This window comes from Carya illinoinensis, chromosome 8 (genome assembly GCF_018687715.1).
Source record: "Carya illinoinensis cultivar Pawnee chromosome 8, C.illinoinensisPawnee_v1, whole genome shotgun sequence".
NCBI classification, from domain to species: domain Eukaryota; kingdom Viridiplantae; phylum Streptophyta; class Magnoliopsida; order Fagales; family Juglandaceae; genus Carya; species Carya illinoinensis.
Window position 1 is genome coordinate 1,567,187 of NC_056759.1, and position 18,509 is coordinate 1,585,695.

The 18,509-nt window shown below is 40.1% G+C and overlaps 1 protein-coding gene across 2 annotated transcripts in view; it reads right to left on the bottom strand.

Annotated features, from left to right (window-relative positions):
* Positions 1-185: 185 nt before the first annotated feature.
* Positions 186-18,509, bottom strand: part of LOC122318384 (protein MOR1-like) — a 36,415-nt gene continuing 18,091 nt past the window's right edge. Inside the window, exons 27-54 of one of the 2 annotated variants that reach the window (XM_043135671.1) lie at positions 18,231-18,355; positions 18,020-18,130; positions 17,793-17,942; positions 17,589-17,663; positions 17,414-17,495; positions 17,220-17,335; positions 17,043-17,141; positions 16,880-16,954; positions 16,686-16,781; positions 16,495-16,596; positions 16,300-16,401; positions 15,972-16,202; positions 15,747-15,858; positions 15,514-15,590; positions 15,368-15,447; positions 14,788-14,850; positions 14,565-14,697; positions 13,499-13,621; positions 13,263-13,340; positions 4,124-4,282; positions 3,876-4,034; positions 2,481-2,578; positions 2,120-2,276; positions 1,923-2,039; positions 1,675-1,770; positions 1,446-1,517; positions 993-1,278; positions 186-904 (exon numbers count right to left, since the gene is read on the bottom strand). In XM_043135671.1, coding sequence (XP_042991605.1) covers positions 633-904; positions 993-1,278; positions 1,446-1,517; positions 1,675-1,770; positions 1,923-2,039; positions 2,120-2,276; positions 2,481-2,578; positions 3,876-4,034; positions 4,124-4,282; positions 13,263-13,340; positions 13,499-13,621; positions 14,565-14,697; positions 14,788-14,850; positions 15,368-15,447; positions 15,514-15,590; positions 15,747-15,858; positions 15,972-16,202; positions 16,300-16,401; positions 16,495-16,596; positions 16,686-16,781; positions 16,880-16,954; positions 17,043-17,141; positions 17,220-17,335; positions 17,414-17,495; positions 17,589-17,663; positions 17,793-17,942; positions 18,020-18,130; positions 18,231-18,355 — 3,446 coding nt within the window. In that variant the 3' untranslated portion in view covers positions 186-632. The remainder of the gene's footprint in view (positions 905-992; positions 1,279-1,445; positions 1,518-1,674; positions 1,771-1,922; positions 2,040-2,119; positions 2,277-2,480; positions 2,579-3,875; positions 4,035-4,123; positions 4,283-13,262; positions 13,341-13,498; positions 13,622-14,564; positions 14,698-14,787; positions 14,851-15,367; positions 15,448-15,513; positions 15,591-15,746; positions 15,859-15,971; positions 16,203-16,299; positions 16,402-16,494; positions 16,597-16,685; positions 16,782-16,879; positions 16,955-17,042; positions 17,142-17,219; positions 17,336-17,413; positions 17,496-17,588; positions 17,664-17,792; positions 17,943-18,019; positions 18,131-18,230; positions 18,356-18,509) is intronic. The other variant, XM_043135673.1, reaches the window with a different exon arrangement.

Here is an 18,509-nt window from a genome sequence, read left to right on the forward strand (position 1 = left end):
CATCATCATCATTACGTCAACTTGTCTGGGATTTCGTCTGCTTTTTGGGCTAATTTCTCCTTTTTCTTCTGCAAACCTTGTTCGTAGTATTATTGCAAAAATATATAAAAGCTTTTCGTTTCGATAATTAGGCCTAAAGTTGTAGTTGCAGGGGGAATGCCAGATCTGTCCACAGCATCTTGCCATTCTAGACAACCCTTTGCTTGCATACATTGATTCTAAATTCAATCAAAATTTCTGTGTCAGATGAAACTCCTCAAATACAAGTAGCATATTTTAATAATAAAAGAAAAGCTCAAATTGAACTACGAAATGCGTACAGTAGTAGTAGTAGTAGTACTAAATTAGAGAAGATCAGGCATATCTGCCGAAACAAACATGATTTAACTACAAATATACAATTAAAACAAACAAATGGCAGATGGTGACGTGCTGCTTCTTCATAGCTCCAGCCACTTAAACGGGGAGGCTTCTTCTAGGCAGCAACTCCTTGCAGATCCCAGAGCTATATTTTTTACTTGAATGCACTCTGGCTCTCTTCTTTTCATTTACAAAGAAAGGTGGTGATTGATGCCAAGATACACTCTTCTCTAAGCCCCCCTTTTTTCTTCTTCTCTTTTTCTCCCCATGGCCTACAGATGTTCAATCGTGCCGCTTTTGAGTCTCTCCATCCGGGCTTGAAGCCCAGACAATGCTTTCTCGTCCATCGGATGCACACCACTCTGCACTGCATTATCGGAACCAGTGTGGTCTGATGCACGGGGAATCTGGCTAGAGAGTCCATGGTTTAAGTTGTCATTCATGGACATGAGTGGCTTGCTTCCTATGTCTGGATTCCCAGCAGCTGCTGCTAATTGCATGCTCCTCATCCTTTCTCGAATTGCATCCAATGTCCCACTCGTTACTGCATTTTCCATCAGGTCAGCTCTTTCTGAGTACAAGAACAAATTTAAAGAATAAAACAAAAGGCATAATCACTAACAACATATTACCTCCAGTTACAAATCTTTCATTTCTTTGGTCGCTCAATGAGTTCTCAGATGTAAATCCCCTACAAGAAAGGGGATCTATAGCCCTGTTGTCTTCATTATATGATGGTGGTAGACTAAAGTTTGTTGGATCAGATTTAACATTCAATGCTTTTCCATCGCTTAAAGCATTTGCATGCAAAGGGGAAAGAGGTGCAAATTCAGGGGAAGAAATAGTTAAGGATGCTGGAGGAGGGGTTGACATTGGTAAACTCGAGGGAGTCCTTCCAGCAGCCGCATTCTTCTCCATCTGCAAAAAGGCAAAACCAAGATATAGATTCTCATTCACTTTCAATTGTTTCTGTCTGTGAACAGGTGCACGTGTATGCAAACACATGTTGGTACACCTACATACGTTATTTGATAATTTTCTGGCAGTAATTATTAAATTCACTGGTAAGGACAATGCTACAAAACCTGAGATAAACCATCTCTAATGTAAGTGCGAAATGCCTCACTTGCATTTTGGAGCTGAGAAAATATGTCAACCTGAAATAAGAATTACAAATACTTCAACAAGGTAATCAAACAAATGGAGCTAAGCAAAGCTAAGCAGCACTGTACCTGACTTTTGATTCCATTCCACGAATAAATGGATAATCAAGCATACATGTTCCAAACGGAAGCAACAAAATCAATTACTTACCTTTGGGTATAATTGAGTAATGCGGTATAGCTCATATAGACCAATGGTGCATGTTTGCTTATCGCCAATTTTCTTGAATATGGCAGCAAGTTCTTGCTGTAAGACAGAGAGAGAATAAAATATTAAAACAGTTTGCTTTTTTTTTTTCTTTTTTTCTTTTTTTTTTGACAGGTAAAATATTAAAAAAGTTGATGATAACGGCAAATGAAAAACTGAATGGTAAGAACTGAAAATAAGCAAATTACTACCTTCAACTGGGAATCAGCAGAATGTGTGCCAGATGATGGATTGTTGGCTGCTGAATCACCCCAATGAGTTTGGCCCCCAGGCCCTGATGAGGTCAGCATTCTTGCTGCAGCTAAAGTCTGCAAAAGAGTACAAAGACAGGTCTTCTCCATCCAAAATGAATCAATCAAGAAAGCACGTCCTCTAACTGGATAAATACCTCAAGATTAAGATCAATGTAGGCAAGAATAATTGGCTGCGGTTTCATATCTATAGGAACCATAGATAGGTGGCCCTTTATTGCAGCTCCACGAAGCTTCACAAGTTCATGCAGGACAGTTTTGACCATACGTAATGGTTTGTCATCAGCACCAGCTCTATCATAAATTTATATTTTAGATATTTCTTTAATGAGACAAAAGTAGTTCATATTGACTAAGGAGAAGAGGATGAAAGTTTAACTGCAGGCAAAAAAATATATTGCAAGAAGCATGCAAACACAAACACAGATACACGCCAAACAACATAAAAGTAAACCAACGCCTTCTTCAATATAAAGGATAACCGATAAAGAAAATTACCTCCTCCTGATTTCTTCCATCCCCAAGTTCTGCAGGTATAAATGGATGCTCTGAAGAACGCGATCAAGATCCACATCATATATGGTGCTTTGTAGAACCTGTACCATATGGGAAAAATAACTTTTTTGATCGGTAAACAAATTTCTATTGATCAAAAGAGGAGACAAGAGCCCAAGTATACGGCACACATATAAGAGCAATGCCTAAGCATGCTAGTTTTGGGAAAAATAACAATGGCATATCCAACAATATCTGTCCGTAATCAGAAAAGGCACCAAAAACACATGCAAAAACAATGCTTCATCCATGGGTAACAGGTTACCCTCTACCTTTGGCTACATCCATATGATCTCAACAACCCGATTCTTTTAACTTTTTTTTTTTAATTGGTAAACAAGAATTTATTGTTCATATGGATTGGACCTCTTGTTGATGAAGTTGGGGATTCTGAAAAGCACAATGTTACGCCTGGAAGGTTGGACCCCAATTTGTTTGACAATGTAGAGTTGTTAGATTTCTCTTTTAAATCAATAAAGTCTGGGCAAATCAGGTTCGAGTTAAGCTTCCTGTTCCAGTTAGTCCTGAATGACTCTTTTAACAATTTTTATAGTCAGTCTCTTAAATATTATAAATGAAGCATACTCTTGGCAAACGTGATTATCTTGCATACTAGTATTAAAACTCATAAAAATGTTAAAACTTATTCATTTTAGAAAAATCCAAGAAATAATGTGTCAGATTGCGATCTGCCAATCTACTTGAAATCAATTGGTGTTAGGAAAGGTACACTCAAGTTTTTTATGGCATTTGACATCCCACCCTACAGTTTTGTTTTAAAAGTGGTCGAAGGGAGCATTATTGTAGACACGCCCTAACGATGATGCTCCTGCACACTAACCCATGACATTTGGCCCTAATACCACTTGTTAGACTATAAGATAACCATTGGTGTTAGGGAAGACAAGTTTTTTTTGTAGCATTTGACACCACATTTTTCAGGTCTGAACAATTGCAGGAAGCAGGATTGTGGACACACCCCAACACAGTCATTAATGAGGACAAGCAATTAGCAATTTCAAACATGTGCAACGTCTAGCAAATGTCCAGTGCAAATGGTTTCTTAAAAAGGACAGTGCAGTCTAAGAACAAAACTACAGCAGTTTTAACATTAACCGTGACATCTTTGATTGTTTTATTTTTATTGTTTTTCCAGTCACGAGAATTATGGAACCACTTGAATGTAAATGAAAGGATTGTTAGACCCTCTGTGTATGTGCATAACAGATTACCCTTACACAGAAGATAATAATAATATTAAAAAAAAAAAGAAAAAACAAACAAACAAACAAAAGGATTCTAAAAAAAAAAACAAAATTACTAAGAATGAAAAGTTACCTTTGTAAGTTTGATTAAGCATTTGACTACCAAATCAGAGAACTTCTGATTTCTGACAGCAAATGATTCATTTGATGCCCGTGAAGGCCATCTTGACGGATCCAACGGACACAAGAGATTAATTAGAACAACAAAGGATGAAGTTCGATCTGCATTATCCTGTAAATAAAACCACTTACTAAATTAAAACAGATCCATTAAACTTACTGAAACATGAATGATTTTTCAAATTTCAAGTAGATATTAACCAGAATCTTAAGCATCAACACGTTCAAAGCTTTCAAAAGTTGGCTGCCATCATCCATATGGGGAACCCTTTCATCCAAAAGCCAAAGCAGAAGCTCAGTGATTAGACCGTCAAGAGTACTCTCCTTCACGGCATGAGCAAGTCTTTTATTTTGAAATGTCTGAAGAAAAGTTCATATAATTAGAATTTCGTAACAAAATAATTATTTGATGCGAAGTCAGATTGCTGAGGAGAAACACAGAGGAGAAAATCATTTTTTTATAATTAATAAGAGATTTTATTACCAAGAGCCTTAGCCAAAAAACTCAAGGTATTAAACAAAAACCCTAAGTTCTCCCATCAAGCGCTCTCTATCTTCAAAGCACCTCCCATTCCTCTCTAACCATAAGCACCACATCAAGCACGAATGAATCATCTTCCAATGGCAGCAATACGATGTCTCCCCTCAAAACCTTTCCAATATGCAAGAAGATCCACCATATGCTTAGGCATCACCCAAGCAATACACGCCCTACCAAAAATCTCATTCCACAACGTCTTAGCCACCTCACAATGAAGAAAAAGATGGTTAACAGATTCACCATCTACACATGAAGCACCAATCTACTACATAAAGTCCACGCTTTCTTAAGTTCTGTGGTGAGAATTTTTCACACTTTCTTAAGTTATCTGTGGTGAGAATTTTTCCAAGAGACACCAACCAACAGAAAAATGCCACCTTACTAAGCAACTTTACTCTTCATATGCATTTCCATGGGTAATCATAGACACAATGACAGATTAGCGCCTCATAAAAAGAATTAACCGAAAACTGAATTTTTTTTTTTTTTTGATAGGTAAGAGAAAATATTATTGATATGAATGAAAAAGGCATAAGCGATGTACACCGGAAGTGTATAGAAGAACACCTAAATACATTCTAACTGTGCTGAATTAAAGACAAAAAATCATGAGCGTTATCCCCATTTAGTACAATAGCAGAAAACCATCTCCCTTCACTGAACGATCTTCAAATCATATAATCTACCAAAAAATCAGGGACTACATTCACTTCCCAGTCATGCACATCTCTGACAAAATCAACATTCCGTTGAAGATTATTATTCAAAAAAGAAAAGGAATCAGCCACTGCAGCATCTTGATCCCCACACCAAATATCATGCCAAAAATGAATCATTGTCCCATCCCCCACCTTGAATTTAAAATGACTGACGAACTCCCCCCAACCCATCCAAATGGACTTCCACAAGCCCACCCCATACGCTCCTCTTACTTCATTAGAATAGCAACTCCCCCACATTCTCCCATATTTAATGTCAACAACATTTTTTCCATAATGAATCCCTCTTAATATTTTTCTAAAGCCATTTCCCAAGAAGAGCTTTGCTAAAAAGCCTCAAATTTCTCACCCCAAACCTCCACAAAAAACCGGTTGGCAAACCTTATTCCAACTTACCAAGTGAAACTTTCTTTCCTCCCCTTTACCTCCCCACAAGAAATTCCAAAAAATACTCCCAATTGTATTTGCCACCCCTGCCTGCAAAGGGAAAAGAGAGAGGAAATATATAGGAAGATTAGACAATGTACTCTTTATCAAAGTAATTCTTCCCCCTTTAGACAAATAGAACTTTTTCCAGCCAGCTAACCTCCTCTCAATCTTCTCAATCACCCCATCCCAGATCATAACAGATTTGTGAGAAGCACCCAAGGGAAGACCAAGATACCTCAACGACAGCGAAGATACCTTACACCCCAAAATATTAGCCAAATCTGAAAGATATGAACCGGAGCCCACTGGAACAATTTCAGACTCATATAAGTTTATTCTAAGACCCAAAACAGCTTCAAAACATAACAAAATGGCTCTCAAAGAACGAAGGTGGTCTTGATTGGTCTCACTAAAAATTAAAGTGTCGTCGGCAAAAAGGTGTGAGACTTTTAAGCTACTCCGAGATTCATCTCCATCATGAAATGCAACAAGAAGCTACTCCGAGATTCATCTCCATCATGAAACCCAACAAGAAACATCCTTCCACCACTGCTTCAATCATTTTACTCATAGCATCCATAACTAGAACGAAAAGAAAAGGATATAGAGGATCTTCTTGTCTCAAGCCATGAGAATTACTGAGGAACCCAACCGGGGTGCCATTCACCAAAATGGAGAATCTCGTCATCAAAATACAATGCTTGATCCACAAACACCACTTCTCTCCAAAACCATATCTCCCAAGTACAAGAGAAGCTCCCAACTAACATGATCATATGCCTCTTCCATATCCAATTTAACTAAAATTCCAGATTCACCTAATCTAATTCTACTATCCAAACATTCATTGGCAATTAAAACAAAGTCAAGAATTTGTCTCCCCCTCACAAATGCATTCTGAGACTTCAAAATAATCTTTTATATCACCACACTCACGCGATTAGCTGGCACTTTGGAAATGATCTTGTATACACCCCATTTACCAAACTGATAGATCGAAAATCCTTCATTTCCACAACCCCCACCATTTTAGGAACCAGTGCAATAAAAGTAGCATTGAAACTTTTCTTGAATTAGAAAACCTTCATGATATATTCTCACCTTATGTCCCAACAAGCTTGGAAAAAAGCCATTGGAAAACCATCCAGCCCGGAGCCTTGTCCCTTGCCATTCCTCTAACCACATCAAGTACTTCTTCTTCAAAAGCTCTCTTCAACCATTCTGCACTCACCTGGTCAAAGGAATTAAAAATCAGCCCATCTAACTTAGGTCTCCAAAAGCATTCTCCCCTAAACCGCTTCTCATAAAATCTCACAATATGTTCCTTGATGGCCACTTAATCCGAAAGAATATTATTACCTTCATGAAAGACCGCAATCACATTATATCTTCAATGAGAATTCGCCATTTGGTAAAAAAAATTATACACTTAGTCACCTTCCTTCAACCAAAGAACCCAAGAGTTTTGCCTCCAAGAAATTTCCTCCATTAGAGTGATCATCTCTAATTCAGCCACCACCCCTTTTTTGTCCCCATTTCCTCACCAGATATATCCCCAAACAGCTCTCTATCCTCCAAACACTGCAGCTGTTCCAAAAGATGCTTCCTCATTTTCCATGTTCCCAAGCACCTCCACGTTCCATTTCTTCGAATCTTGTTTTAGAGCTTTGAGTTTTCCAGCCAATATAAAACTCGGAGTACCAGAAAAAAAGGTACAAAGACCACCACATCCTTACACTATCCACAAAGCCCTCATCCTCCAGCCACATATCTTCAAATTTCAAGTACCTACACCCTCCAATAACGACCCCACAGTCCAACAAAATGCGATAATGATCAGAACAAATTCTCAGTAACCTTTTCTTACTCAAATCAGAAGAATATGCTTCCCAAGAAGCCGATACCAAAAATCTGTCCAGCCTAGACCATGCCCTTCCATTGGACCACGTAAAATCCCCACCCACCATCGGTAAATCAATCAAATCTAACTCAAAAATCAGATCTGAAAAAACAGTCATAGCATGAGAGAAGTGAGAATCCCCCACTCGATCACTAGAAAACCGAGTAATGTTGAAATCCCCTGCAAGGAAGATCCCACCAGCAGCAAAGGCCCGCCATTTCATCCCAAAAAATTCTCCTACTACTATCCAAATTAGGACCATAAACACCTGCAAAAGCCCATTCAAATCCATCATCCACATTCTTAAAATGACAAGCCACCAAAAATTCTCCCACATAATGTTCTATCAACTCCACAACCCTCCTATCCCACATAACAATGATGCCTCCCGAAGCCCCATTCGAAGCTAACTCAACCCGCCCCACACAATGATATCTCCACAAACTATTAACAATTGATTGATTAACAAACTTCAGCTTGGTTTCCTGAAAGCATATAACATCAGCCCTCCACTTACGGATCAAATTCTTCACTTGGAGACGTTTTCTAAAATCATTAAGCCTCTGAACATTCAAAGAAATAATCTTAGGTTTCATTGGTAACAATTGGAAGCCCTCTCCTTGCCTTTATCGCTAAAGGCACTTCCTCCCCTAGCATATTATTGTTAATGGAGCACGACAATCTCTTCAATTCCCTCTACTATTTTTAAGCGGATCTAGCCAAAGATGGTTGACCAGCCTCAATAGCTATAAGGAAAGCTCTAAATTGTTCCTCAAATCCATCACAAGAGATTCCAACGCAATCCTTGATTTCATCCACCATTCTCAACGCCCAATCAAAGGATTTATTGGTCCATTCAATTCCTGTAGAAATAGAACACAACGGATCAGGAGCAAAATCCTCATCTAATCCAAACAATTAACCAGATTCGCTATCCTTAGAACCTTCCCCCTCCGCCAAGAACCAGCTGTAAATCTGTGTTATTAAACTGGGTATATGGGACCCCATAATCAAACTTCTCAGCAGACCCAGGAGCATACACGCTCAACCCCTTACCACAATCTTCCTCCTCCACTACCACACCTCTACCACCTGCTCAACACCACCATTGCATAACTGTAAAGATGACAATGACTGCACCAAACCCTCTCTACTCTTCGCAAGGTGAAAGTCATCCTTCAAAACCACAAGATCTGAAGAAAATGTTTGCCTTCCTTTCGCCGGAGAATAACTCGCCGTTAGAGTACCCGCAGAAGAGTCACCTATTGTCGTCGACCCATTCTGTGTTGATGACCCTTCCATATGAGCTGTCTTAGGTTTGGGTTGGACTGCCACACATGGCGGATTCTTAGATCTTTGTTGTTGACATGTCGTCGTAGAGGAACTCGACTGGATTACCCCCAGAAGATTCGCCTACCGCCGAGAACCCATTCTGTAAAGTCGAAACATCCATCGAAGTCATCATACGCTTGGGCTGAGCCACCACTCCTACCAGGCTTTTGGAATTCTGCTGCCCACATAGAGGCTTAGCCCTCCATTGAACATGCCTAGTTACAGGGCATCTGCCCAGCCCACTCCCTTCTTAGCATTAGAAACCAAAGCCCCAGGCAACACCCCCAAAGCGAAGCCTCCTTAACCTCTGTAATTTTTTTTGATAGGTAAAAGAAAATTTATTGATCCTTGTAAATAGGCAAAGCCCGAGTACACAGGGAGTATACAAGAAAAGCCTAGTTACAAAAACTACGTGCTACGAATAGTAGCATACAAGTCATTAATTCCCGTGCCATTCCATGCAATAGAGTGGGCCCAAAGTAACAAAGTATGAAAGAAAAAGTCCCTAAAGCTGTCTGGGGAACGCTCCTTATCCTCAAAACAGCGGTCATTTCTTTCATTCCATGTGCACCACATTAGGCATAAAGGTATCATCTTCCATACAGCAGCGATCTGGCGATTGCCCCTAATCCTTTGCCAACAAGACAATAGGTCTATCACCCTCTTGGGCATGACCCATGCAACGTCAAGCCTCAAGAAGATTGCATCCCATAAAGCCTTAACTACTTCGCAATGAAGGAGAAGATGGTCTGCCGATTCGCCGTTGTGTTTGCACATGTAGCACCAGTCCATTACGTAAAATCCACGCTTTCTTAGTTTGTCGATTGTTAAAATTTTACCATGGGAGGCCACCAACCAAAAAAAGCGACTTTGGGGGGAACATTGCTCCTCCAAATGCTCTTCCAAGGGAAAGCATTGGAAGAGTGTGCCGACAAGGCTTTATGGTATGAGCGGACCGAGAATTTCTTGTTCCCTGTGCCAGTCCAAAGTAGTTTGTCCTCCCTTCCTGCCCTTAGCTTCAGCGAGTATAACAGTCTATAGAACTCAGTGATGTCCCCCATCTCCCAATCTTGTACAGCTCTGGTGAAACAAGAGTGCCATACCCCCTGAAGCACCCTTAGAAACAAGAGTGGTCCATCCTGCATAAGGGCAATTCCACAAGCTTCTTATTATGTGCCCGTCAATAAGTTTTAATTTTGTCTCCTGTAAGCAGATAATATCCGCTTTCCAATCCCGTAATAAGTTCTTCACTTTAAGGCGCTTGTTCGGGTCATTCAAGCCACGAACATTCCAAGAAAGAATCTTGGGCTTCATGGATCGCCAAGATTCACCCTATCCTTGTGCCGTCCCCTGCACGCACTACCCTCTCGTGCATCATAGTTAATGGAGCAAGCAAGTCTCTTGAGTTCCCTATCCTTCTTCATTGCTGATCTAGCAAGTAAAGGTTGGCCTGATTTTATTGCGATGAGAAGAGCTTGCAACTGATCCCCATAGCCCTCAAGACATCCCTAAACAATGGCTCATATCCTTAATCTTCTGAAAAATCCAATCTACTTGTGGATCAGCCGAAGGTTCTGTTGGTGGCAATGAGCATAAAGGACTTGGCGTATCCCCAGGTACATACAGATCGGTTGCTAGTGCGTCTACCCCAAATTCCTAGCATACCAACTGGAGATCAAAACCGTATAGTGGCCCTTCATCCGAAGTACTCCCACCCACCGAGGAGTTGTCAGCCACTTCCAACTCAGTTTCCAGGATCCTTGAGAGTGACTTAGAGAAACCCAAAGAGTGTTGAGAAGTATCGGAAGCATCACCCACGTTTGGCCCCAGTGGAAGAGAGAGTTTCATCCCAATAGAACTGTTAACGGCAAGGGTGGAAGCCAGAATAGGAGCCGAGTGGTCACCGGAGACCGTCGGCCCCTTCTGTGACCGTGGGGAAGGAGCGGTGGCCTGAGAACCACTGATGGAGTCCAAACGCGTGGCCTCTATGGGGGAAAAAGGATCAGCTGACGCCTCTGGGGAAAATGCCGGTAAAACCGAGGTAACCACCGTATTCGTCAGCTGTTTTTGCGCCGGAAGGGTGGTTGGGGAAGTCGCCGGCAAAGTCTGTACCGGCGGGTCACAGTTAGCCGACTGATTGATATCGGAAAAAGGCTCAGTTGATGCCTTTGGGGAGGACGCCGGCAAGACCGAGTTAACCACTGTGTTCGTCGGCAGTTTCTACGCCGGCAAGGTGGTCAGGGAAGTCGCCGGCAAAGTCTGTACCGGCGGGTCACAGTTAGCCGACTGATTGATAACCCGTAGGACCCGTGCTGTGCCGGTGGATGGGTTCTCCACCCGTGTGTTCTCAGCCCATGGGTTCGGGCTTACGTGTTGGATGGGCTGGCCCATGGGGAGGCTCAGAGCCCCATCCATGTTTTCACCAACTCCTGCCCGTGGGCTTGTGGGCCGTGGGTCATGGGCTTTAAAAGCAGCCTGTGCTTCTAACCCATGTCCATCCCCATCCTTTGACCCAATGGAGACCAACGTCCCCTCTTTTAACCCAAGCACATCCCTTCCCATAATAGAGACTTCGGGAACCCGCATAGATGCAGCAGTGGAAGACGTGATCACCTTGTTCAGTCCCATCACCATGCTCAGTCCCATATCAACCTTTTGCATTAATAAGGAAACTTCTTCTAGTACACCAGAAAGTTGTGCTTTGACAGCCCAAAACACGCCTTCAACCTCTCCCAACTTTTTACCACTGTCACAAAATGTCCCACGTCCACAGAGAAAAGACCAGAAGCTTCATCCTTCATGTCCATGGCAGAACTACACCCTGCCTCAGAACCTACAGCCATGGCGTACGATTTCAAGGCATGGACAGACTTGTCATCCCGTCGCTGGACTCTTTCTAGTTGCACCACCGTGTGCTCAGCCACCTTTTTGAGGTTATAAGCAAAGCCCTCCCAACTACTACCCTTTATGCCTTCCGGAATGATTAGAGAACCTCTTCTCCTACCATCGTTAAACTCCTCCAAAAGTAGGTAGCTGCCTCTAGAGTTTCTAAGAAGCTGCAGAGTAAGAATTCCATTACCCACCCTCTATTTTTTGAAGAAATCATTTCTCCACCTAGTTTTGATGGCTTCTCCCACCATAGATACCACCCACGAAGCTGCCGAGCCATTTAAGAGAAGGAACATGGTCAAGCGTCTGTTCCTCTTTGTGATGCGAAAACCATTGCCACCAACTTTCGAGAAAATGAAGGTTTTTTATTCCACCGTAAAGCGTCTAAGTTCTTCCATCTTAAAACTAAAACTGGGAAAGAAGAGTACTAGTAACAGAAAGAGAGGGAGTAGAAGAAAACAAGAGAGGAGATATCAAATCCGGCGAGGAGCGCTGGAGTGGGGGTACGGTGTTTGCATGCAGGGGACTAGGGAGCTAGGGAGTAATATCATATAGGTGATAGACTTTAAACAGGTTGTAATCCTTAACCTCTTTAATACCCACAGAAACCTGGCCCAAGCCCATTAGCAAGCCCAAGCCCCCATCTACTTTCTTCAACAATGAATCCCGCCTCTCCTGCCAGCCAATAAGCCTTGCCCAAACATGCCATAGTGACCCTTCGACTTCTCCAAATCTCTGCAACACCATGGAAGGCCAACCATCAACTCCGTCATCAAGATGATTCCACCGAATACCACATTCACAGCATCCTTCCTATTTCTTCCTTCCATCATAGGCTCATCCTGTATCTGATTTCCAATTCCATCATTCTGGCATAAACCAGAATACCCATATGCTGGCTTCACCAATGCCAACAAGTACGAAGCTTCACAACAAGAGGTAACACCTCTGTTAAAAGTGGCCGAGATCACCTCTTTACCTCTGGAATCCCAAGAAGCACCACCACTGTTTGAATCAACTTTGTTTTCAGTAGCTAAAACAGAGGAATTAGAACCTACCATCTCTCTCATTTTCTTCACAAAACCAACCCATCCACTCCCTTCCACGCTTCAGGAATCACAATGATACCCTTCGCCGTTCCAGTGCCATACTCAATCAACTTCACAAACCTCCCATACGAATTTTGACACCTTTGAAATGAGAAAACTCTATCTCCCCCCCCTTCTAGTCTAGTAAGATTCCATTTTTCCCGAAGACCTCAAACATTCCTCCACCACCTTAGCCATCCAAACAACCATCCCTCCACTAAGATAAAGGGACTTCGTCAACTTCCTATTCTTCTCAGAGATACAGAAAAAGTTGCTTTTCTGCTAAACAAAAACAACTTAACTGCCATCCAAAATCTACGTTCCATCTTCAACTAACTAAGAAAATATTACTAATCCACAATAAGAAATAACGACAAAACCTACACATACAAAATGAAAAGCATAAAGCAAAATGTAATGCCAGTTCAAATGGTAAACCTACCTGCATGAGTGTGTTCAGGACATATTTGCAAGACCTCGATGAAGCTCCCGTTAGACTGAAGTCAAAAGTAGTTGCCACCTATGAGAGAGAGAGAGGACACAAATAGATAACATTTTTTAGACTATATTTGACTTCATAAACAATATTTATTGCTATTTGACAGGACGAGAGAAATGAAGGAAAAATGAAGGGGGTGGGGGTGCAATTAACATCGTTATAGAAATAGACATAATTGCCTTATTTGCTAAGCATGAAACCAGCCTATCTGCATCCTTCACGAGTTCTTCCATTCCACTGCCATCTGGATCACTAGTAGCTTGTGCCAGCTCATGACACACAACTTTCATTCCTTCAACAGACTGCAGCAGATGCATATGTCAGAGCTTAGAACTTGGATTACACTAACTTACATGCATATACATAAATGAATTGCAAGTCTGAATGTTTTAAGAGAAATGCCCCCAAGAGGAGAAACACAGCTTAAAAAGAATTGACACCAGGCATAACTAGGGATCTCAAAAATGGATCCTTTATGAAATACGAGGTCACACATCCAGCATGTTAGCAGATAGAAGAGGTGAAATTGACATGGCACACAAACCTGAAAAAACACGTAACATTTAATTTTATACATACTTTGTTTACAGTTCAGTTGATGATAAAATTAAAATTAAAAAATCTGGATTGGTTGTTATACTAATTACAAGTTCAAAACTGATGGTAAATCCAACACACACGTGCAAATACTCCAGAAACCCCCTTCTTAACCCCAGAACTAGCCAAGAAAGAGAAGTTCCACTTGGGAACAGAAGATCCTAGAAGCAAATCGACAACTAAAAATAAGCATAAATAATTTTAATAGGAGACCAGAAGCAAAAAACTAGAAGCAGAAGCGAGCCAAACAAAAAGAGCCATCAACAACTTCTTAAGATTGTGCATTATGTGCTCCATTTCTTCATTTCATTTTTCTTTTTAATAAATATTTTTAATTTTGCAATTCAAAATCACATAATGAAAAAAAAAATTGGATAGTTAATAAGAAATTTTATTACCAAGAATAGGCAAAGCACAAGTACACATGATGTATACAAAGGAAATACCTATTACACACTAGAAAACAAAAAAGCGGCTGACACAAATTCTGAAAAATTTCATCATTCAGAAAAATCATATAATGAATATAAATTTCCAAATGAATTAATCAACACATTTGTGACAAGCTTATCATAGCATGTGTGTCAACATGCAAAAATGATCATGTATCTAGTTTAGCGGATGATGAATCCCCAAATATAAGCTTACCTGCTCAGGTGAACCAAAGGAAATTATATCCAAAGCTTCATTCCATTCTGTAGGGCCATTGGCACTCGCAAGAGCATGGGGCACCAAATGTTGGTCCATGAGAAGTTCAGTATGGCCATAGTTTTTCCTTGAACTGAGAGACATTAGTGCCATGACATAAATCACTGTACCAAACAGAAAAAGGAACAATGAAAATTACAGAAGTTGGAAGTATGTATTTTACTTAGTAAGAATGGGGCCTGAAACAGATCGTAAAACCTCCCCACTTTGCTCTGCTACATCAGGCCTGGTAATCAACAGAGGAAGGATGTTGAAATTTCAAAAGAACCATGACTAGAAATTCTCAGCTTAGTAATTTTTTCTACTTTCAAAAACAAGAAAATTTAATACTCCAGCTTAATTAAAATCCCATCTCAGCTCCATAAGCATCAATAATGAACATTAAAGGGTTCCTATAGAAAAATGTAAATGACATCTATTAACCATCCAAATGAAACCTCAGTTTAGATTTGTAAGAACCATAACAAAAAATTGTGAAAAATAACATCATGCCTTCATTTCATTACCCTTTTCATAAGTCATTAAGATAAATGATGACCACAAAGCAGGAATTTCGAAAGCTGATTTATCTCATTCAACTTCATAAATTTACAGTCATGACGCCAAATATGGAAGATTAGAAGCATAAAAGAGCAAAACAATATGGCCAATGGTACAGATATGCATATGACGATCATTTTTTTTTATAAGTAAAACGATTGTATTAAGATATGCCTATGACAATCATTAAGAGCAGAACAAACCCGTTTTCCATGACAGAACGCCTTAAATGGGCTCTAGCTTCACCAGGCCTGCCTTCATTCTTCTTTTCCATCTCTCGGACCTGATAAAATGCATCCTGGTAAATGTACAGGAACAGAAACAGGGCACATCATAAATATATACCCACCTTCCACTTGAATCTATCATCTAACATGCTTTTCTGTGCATCTGTTAGCTTCCCGACATATCTCCATATATCATCACCTAAAAGAATGGAAATTATAGAAGACTTCTCAACAACAGCCAGGCAGAAGCAGAGAGGAGAAGGAACACTGAAATCCTCAAGGCATGAGTTGTATACATTATCAAAACCTATGACAAACCATATCTGGTATTTCAGTAGTAATAAATATGACATACCAAGAATCTTATAACCCATAGCTAGAGTATTTAATGCAGCTTTCCTAATTTCACCATCTCGCTCTGCTGTCAAGCTTGCAACAACTTGCAATGATTTTAATTGTCCGCTAATCTGTTGAAATGCAATTTGAGTTAAGTATGCTAAAAATTGAAAATGATATTAGTAGTAGTAGTGGCAGTAGTAAGGTAATAAAACACAAGAAACAAGCCAAAATCCTCTTCTACCTCAGCTCCATGATGATCAATGATGAATCCAATGAGATCAACACACTCTATCCGAGTACGATTGTTCTTTGATCGCAGACCCTCCAAAATATAAGGGAAACATTTTGATGCAGAATATAAGTTTACAATTTGTTTGGTCAGCTCCCGCATTTTTTCTCGTAGCTTCTCAATGTTATGCCCCGACTGCATCATGGCAAAAATGTATGTAATTTCAACCATGACCATTTTATACTGCACCAAAAAGTTTGAAGCAAAAGAAGAATAATAACAGGAAAAAAAAAAAAGAATTTATTTATGCACCCCAATTTATCCACTAAAAGTATAGAACCTTTTCTGCTAAGCATGGAAGAAAGATGGCCGCTTCAGACTCGCTCAAAGAGTAGGCCTCATCCTTCAGAGTGTCAAAAAGCTTGGGAAGAAATTCTAGTACCTGTACTGTTCAACAAAATGTTATATTTACATACCTGCAGAAACAAACAATGAAAGGAACAATGCACTGGTAAAAAAAACGAATATACACCACCTTCAGCAGGCATGTTGTGTTTGATTTACAAAACTGCAACACAAACCACCTCAGAAGTATATCCAGAACTTCGATAATTTCCTTTGCAACAGAAGGAAGTGCCTAAAAAATTTATAGAAGATTCATATAAGACAGAGCTTCATATACTTGAATTGAGTTCCTGCACTCAAGGACAGAAGAAAGCATAACACCTTCTGCAGCATCTCAAGCCCATCCACTTGCTTCTTAAAATCTGTACTTAGAAGCCGCCTATGCAAATCCTCTCTGAAGTGCCTCATCATATCATTCTACATCAAAGGCAAGTCTCAAAGATCTTCCACAACTTGGTGATAATGGGGGAAACATAAAATTCCAGATACACGGTGAACACTATCCAGGTACAAACCTCAAGATCTTGAATCTGTTCTAGCCTTGGCTCTTCAAACTTGAACCTACGAACTACCATTCTCTCCCGATCCTCCTGAACACGAGCCACTCCAAATGAAGCAAATTTATAAATGCCATAGATGTTATAAAAGCTTCTACTATCAAGAATTCCTCTGAGATACCTTATTTGAGTCCTTAACATTTAATAATGCCTGTGACTGGACAGCTATATCTTGAACAGGTATTACTGGCTCAGTCCTTGAACCCTTTGTCATGGCTCTCTTTCCAGACCATGAAAAATATGATCAATTTATGCATTAAATTCAAAAAGAAAACATAACTAAGGCAGAATAATATACCGAAGACAGAGCTTTGTTCCCATGCTTCATTACACCATTTGAAGTAGATTTTCCTACCCTTGAGCTGCTTTTGAGCGTTGGTCCCATTGGCATCACTTTTGCTGACTCAAATGGTTCTAAGAAAAAACAGTTCATATTAGCATTGTGCATAACCGATCAAAAAATATAATTAGCCAAGTTATTGGCAAATCCACCTTGAAAAGACCTATGAGGTTTCAGTCGTTCATGAATAATAGCCAAAGCTGGTCCATGTATATCTCTGAGAACTTTTTCAATCTGAACAAACCATAAAATCGAGAAAATGTTTAGGCACCAATCATACTTCAGATGAATTGGAAAAAGGCACCATAATTTATCTAGCAGACATACTGCCTCTTGTCCAGTAACTCTCAAAATTTCATTAATGCAAGCCTCTGCCGCTTTTCGAACATCTGACGATTTATCCTAAGAAATATTTCATGCACAAGTGTTATTTAAAGGGGAAAAGATTGGAAACATATTTGCAGAAGTTGTAATCAGAAGTTGGAAAAACAAAAATTACTAAGAACTATTCTTTTCTAAATTAACTATTACCGTCATAGCAGAACAAGCTGGTTTCAACAGATGTACCCCATCAGAAAAATCACTTAATCCAGTGAGTTTCCTTGACAACCAATCAAAAAGATCCTTACGCCCTTCTGCCCCAATCTTAGTGTCCATCAATGCTGCTGTAATGTAAGGAACCTACAAAAAAGTTAATGTCACCTCACCTGACACTGAAGCAGCAAACTTTCAAAACACCAGATAACACTGTCGGTTACCATTTTATCAAGATGAACAGCACCAAGCCAAGAATCTAAAGTCATCAAAGTGCATTCTCTCATATGCTTCTTATTGTCACCAAGACATTTCATAACATCAGAGAGAATGCCCTGCAATAATAATACAGAAAAACAATTCAGAAAAACTTTCAAGTCTTAGAAAAATAAACACATATAAGATTGCAGGAATTGTCAAATAAGGGCCAAACACCTTGCTTGACTTCTCAACAGCTGGTCCCATCGCAGAGGCAATGCTGCCAATAGTTGTTAAGGATGCCATGACTAAATTTTTGTTGCTGTCACATAGACGCCCCCTAAGAGCCCCAAATAGCTCAACTGGCAGTCAAAGAGCAAAGCAGAACTTAACAAATTGACAAGTACGCAATGATGCTTATTTCAAACGCACAAAGAGCAACATCAACACTCTGACCCAGGAGAGTAAGGGAGACAGAGAAAAATATAGTGGGAGAGAAGTGCCCTCATTCATTTT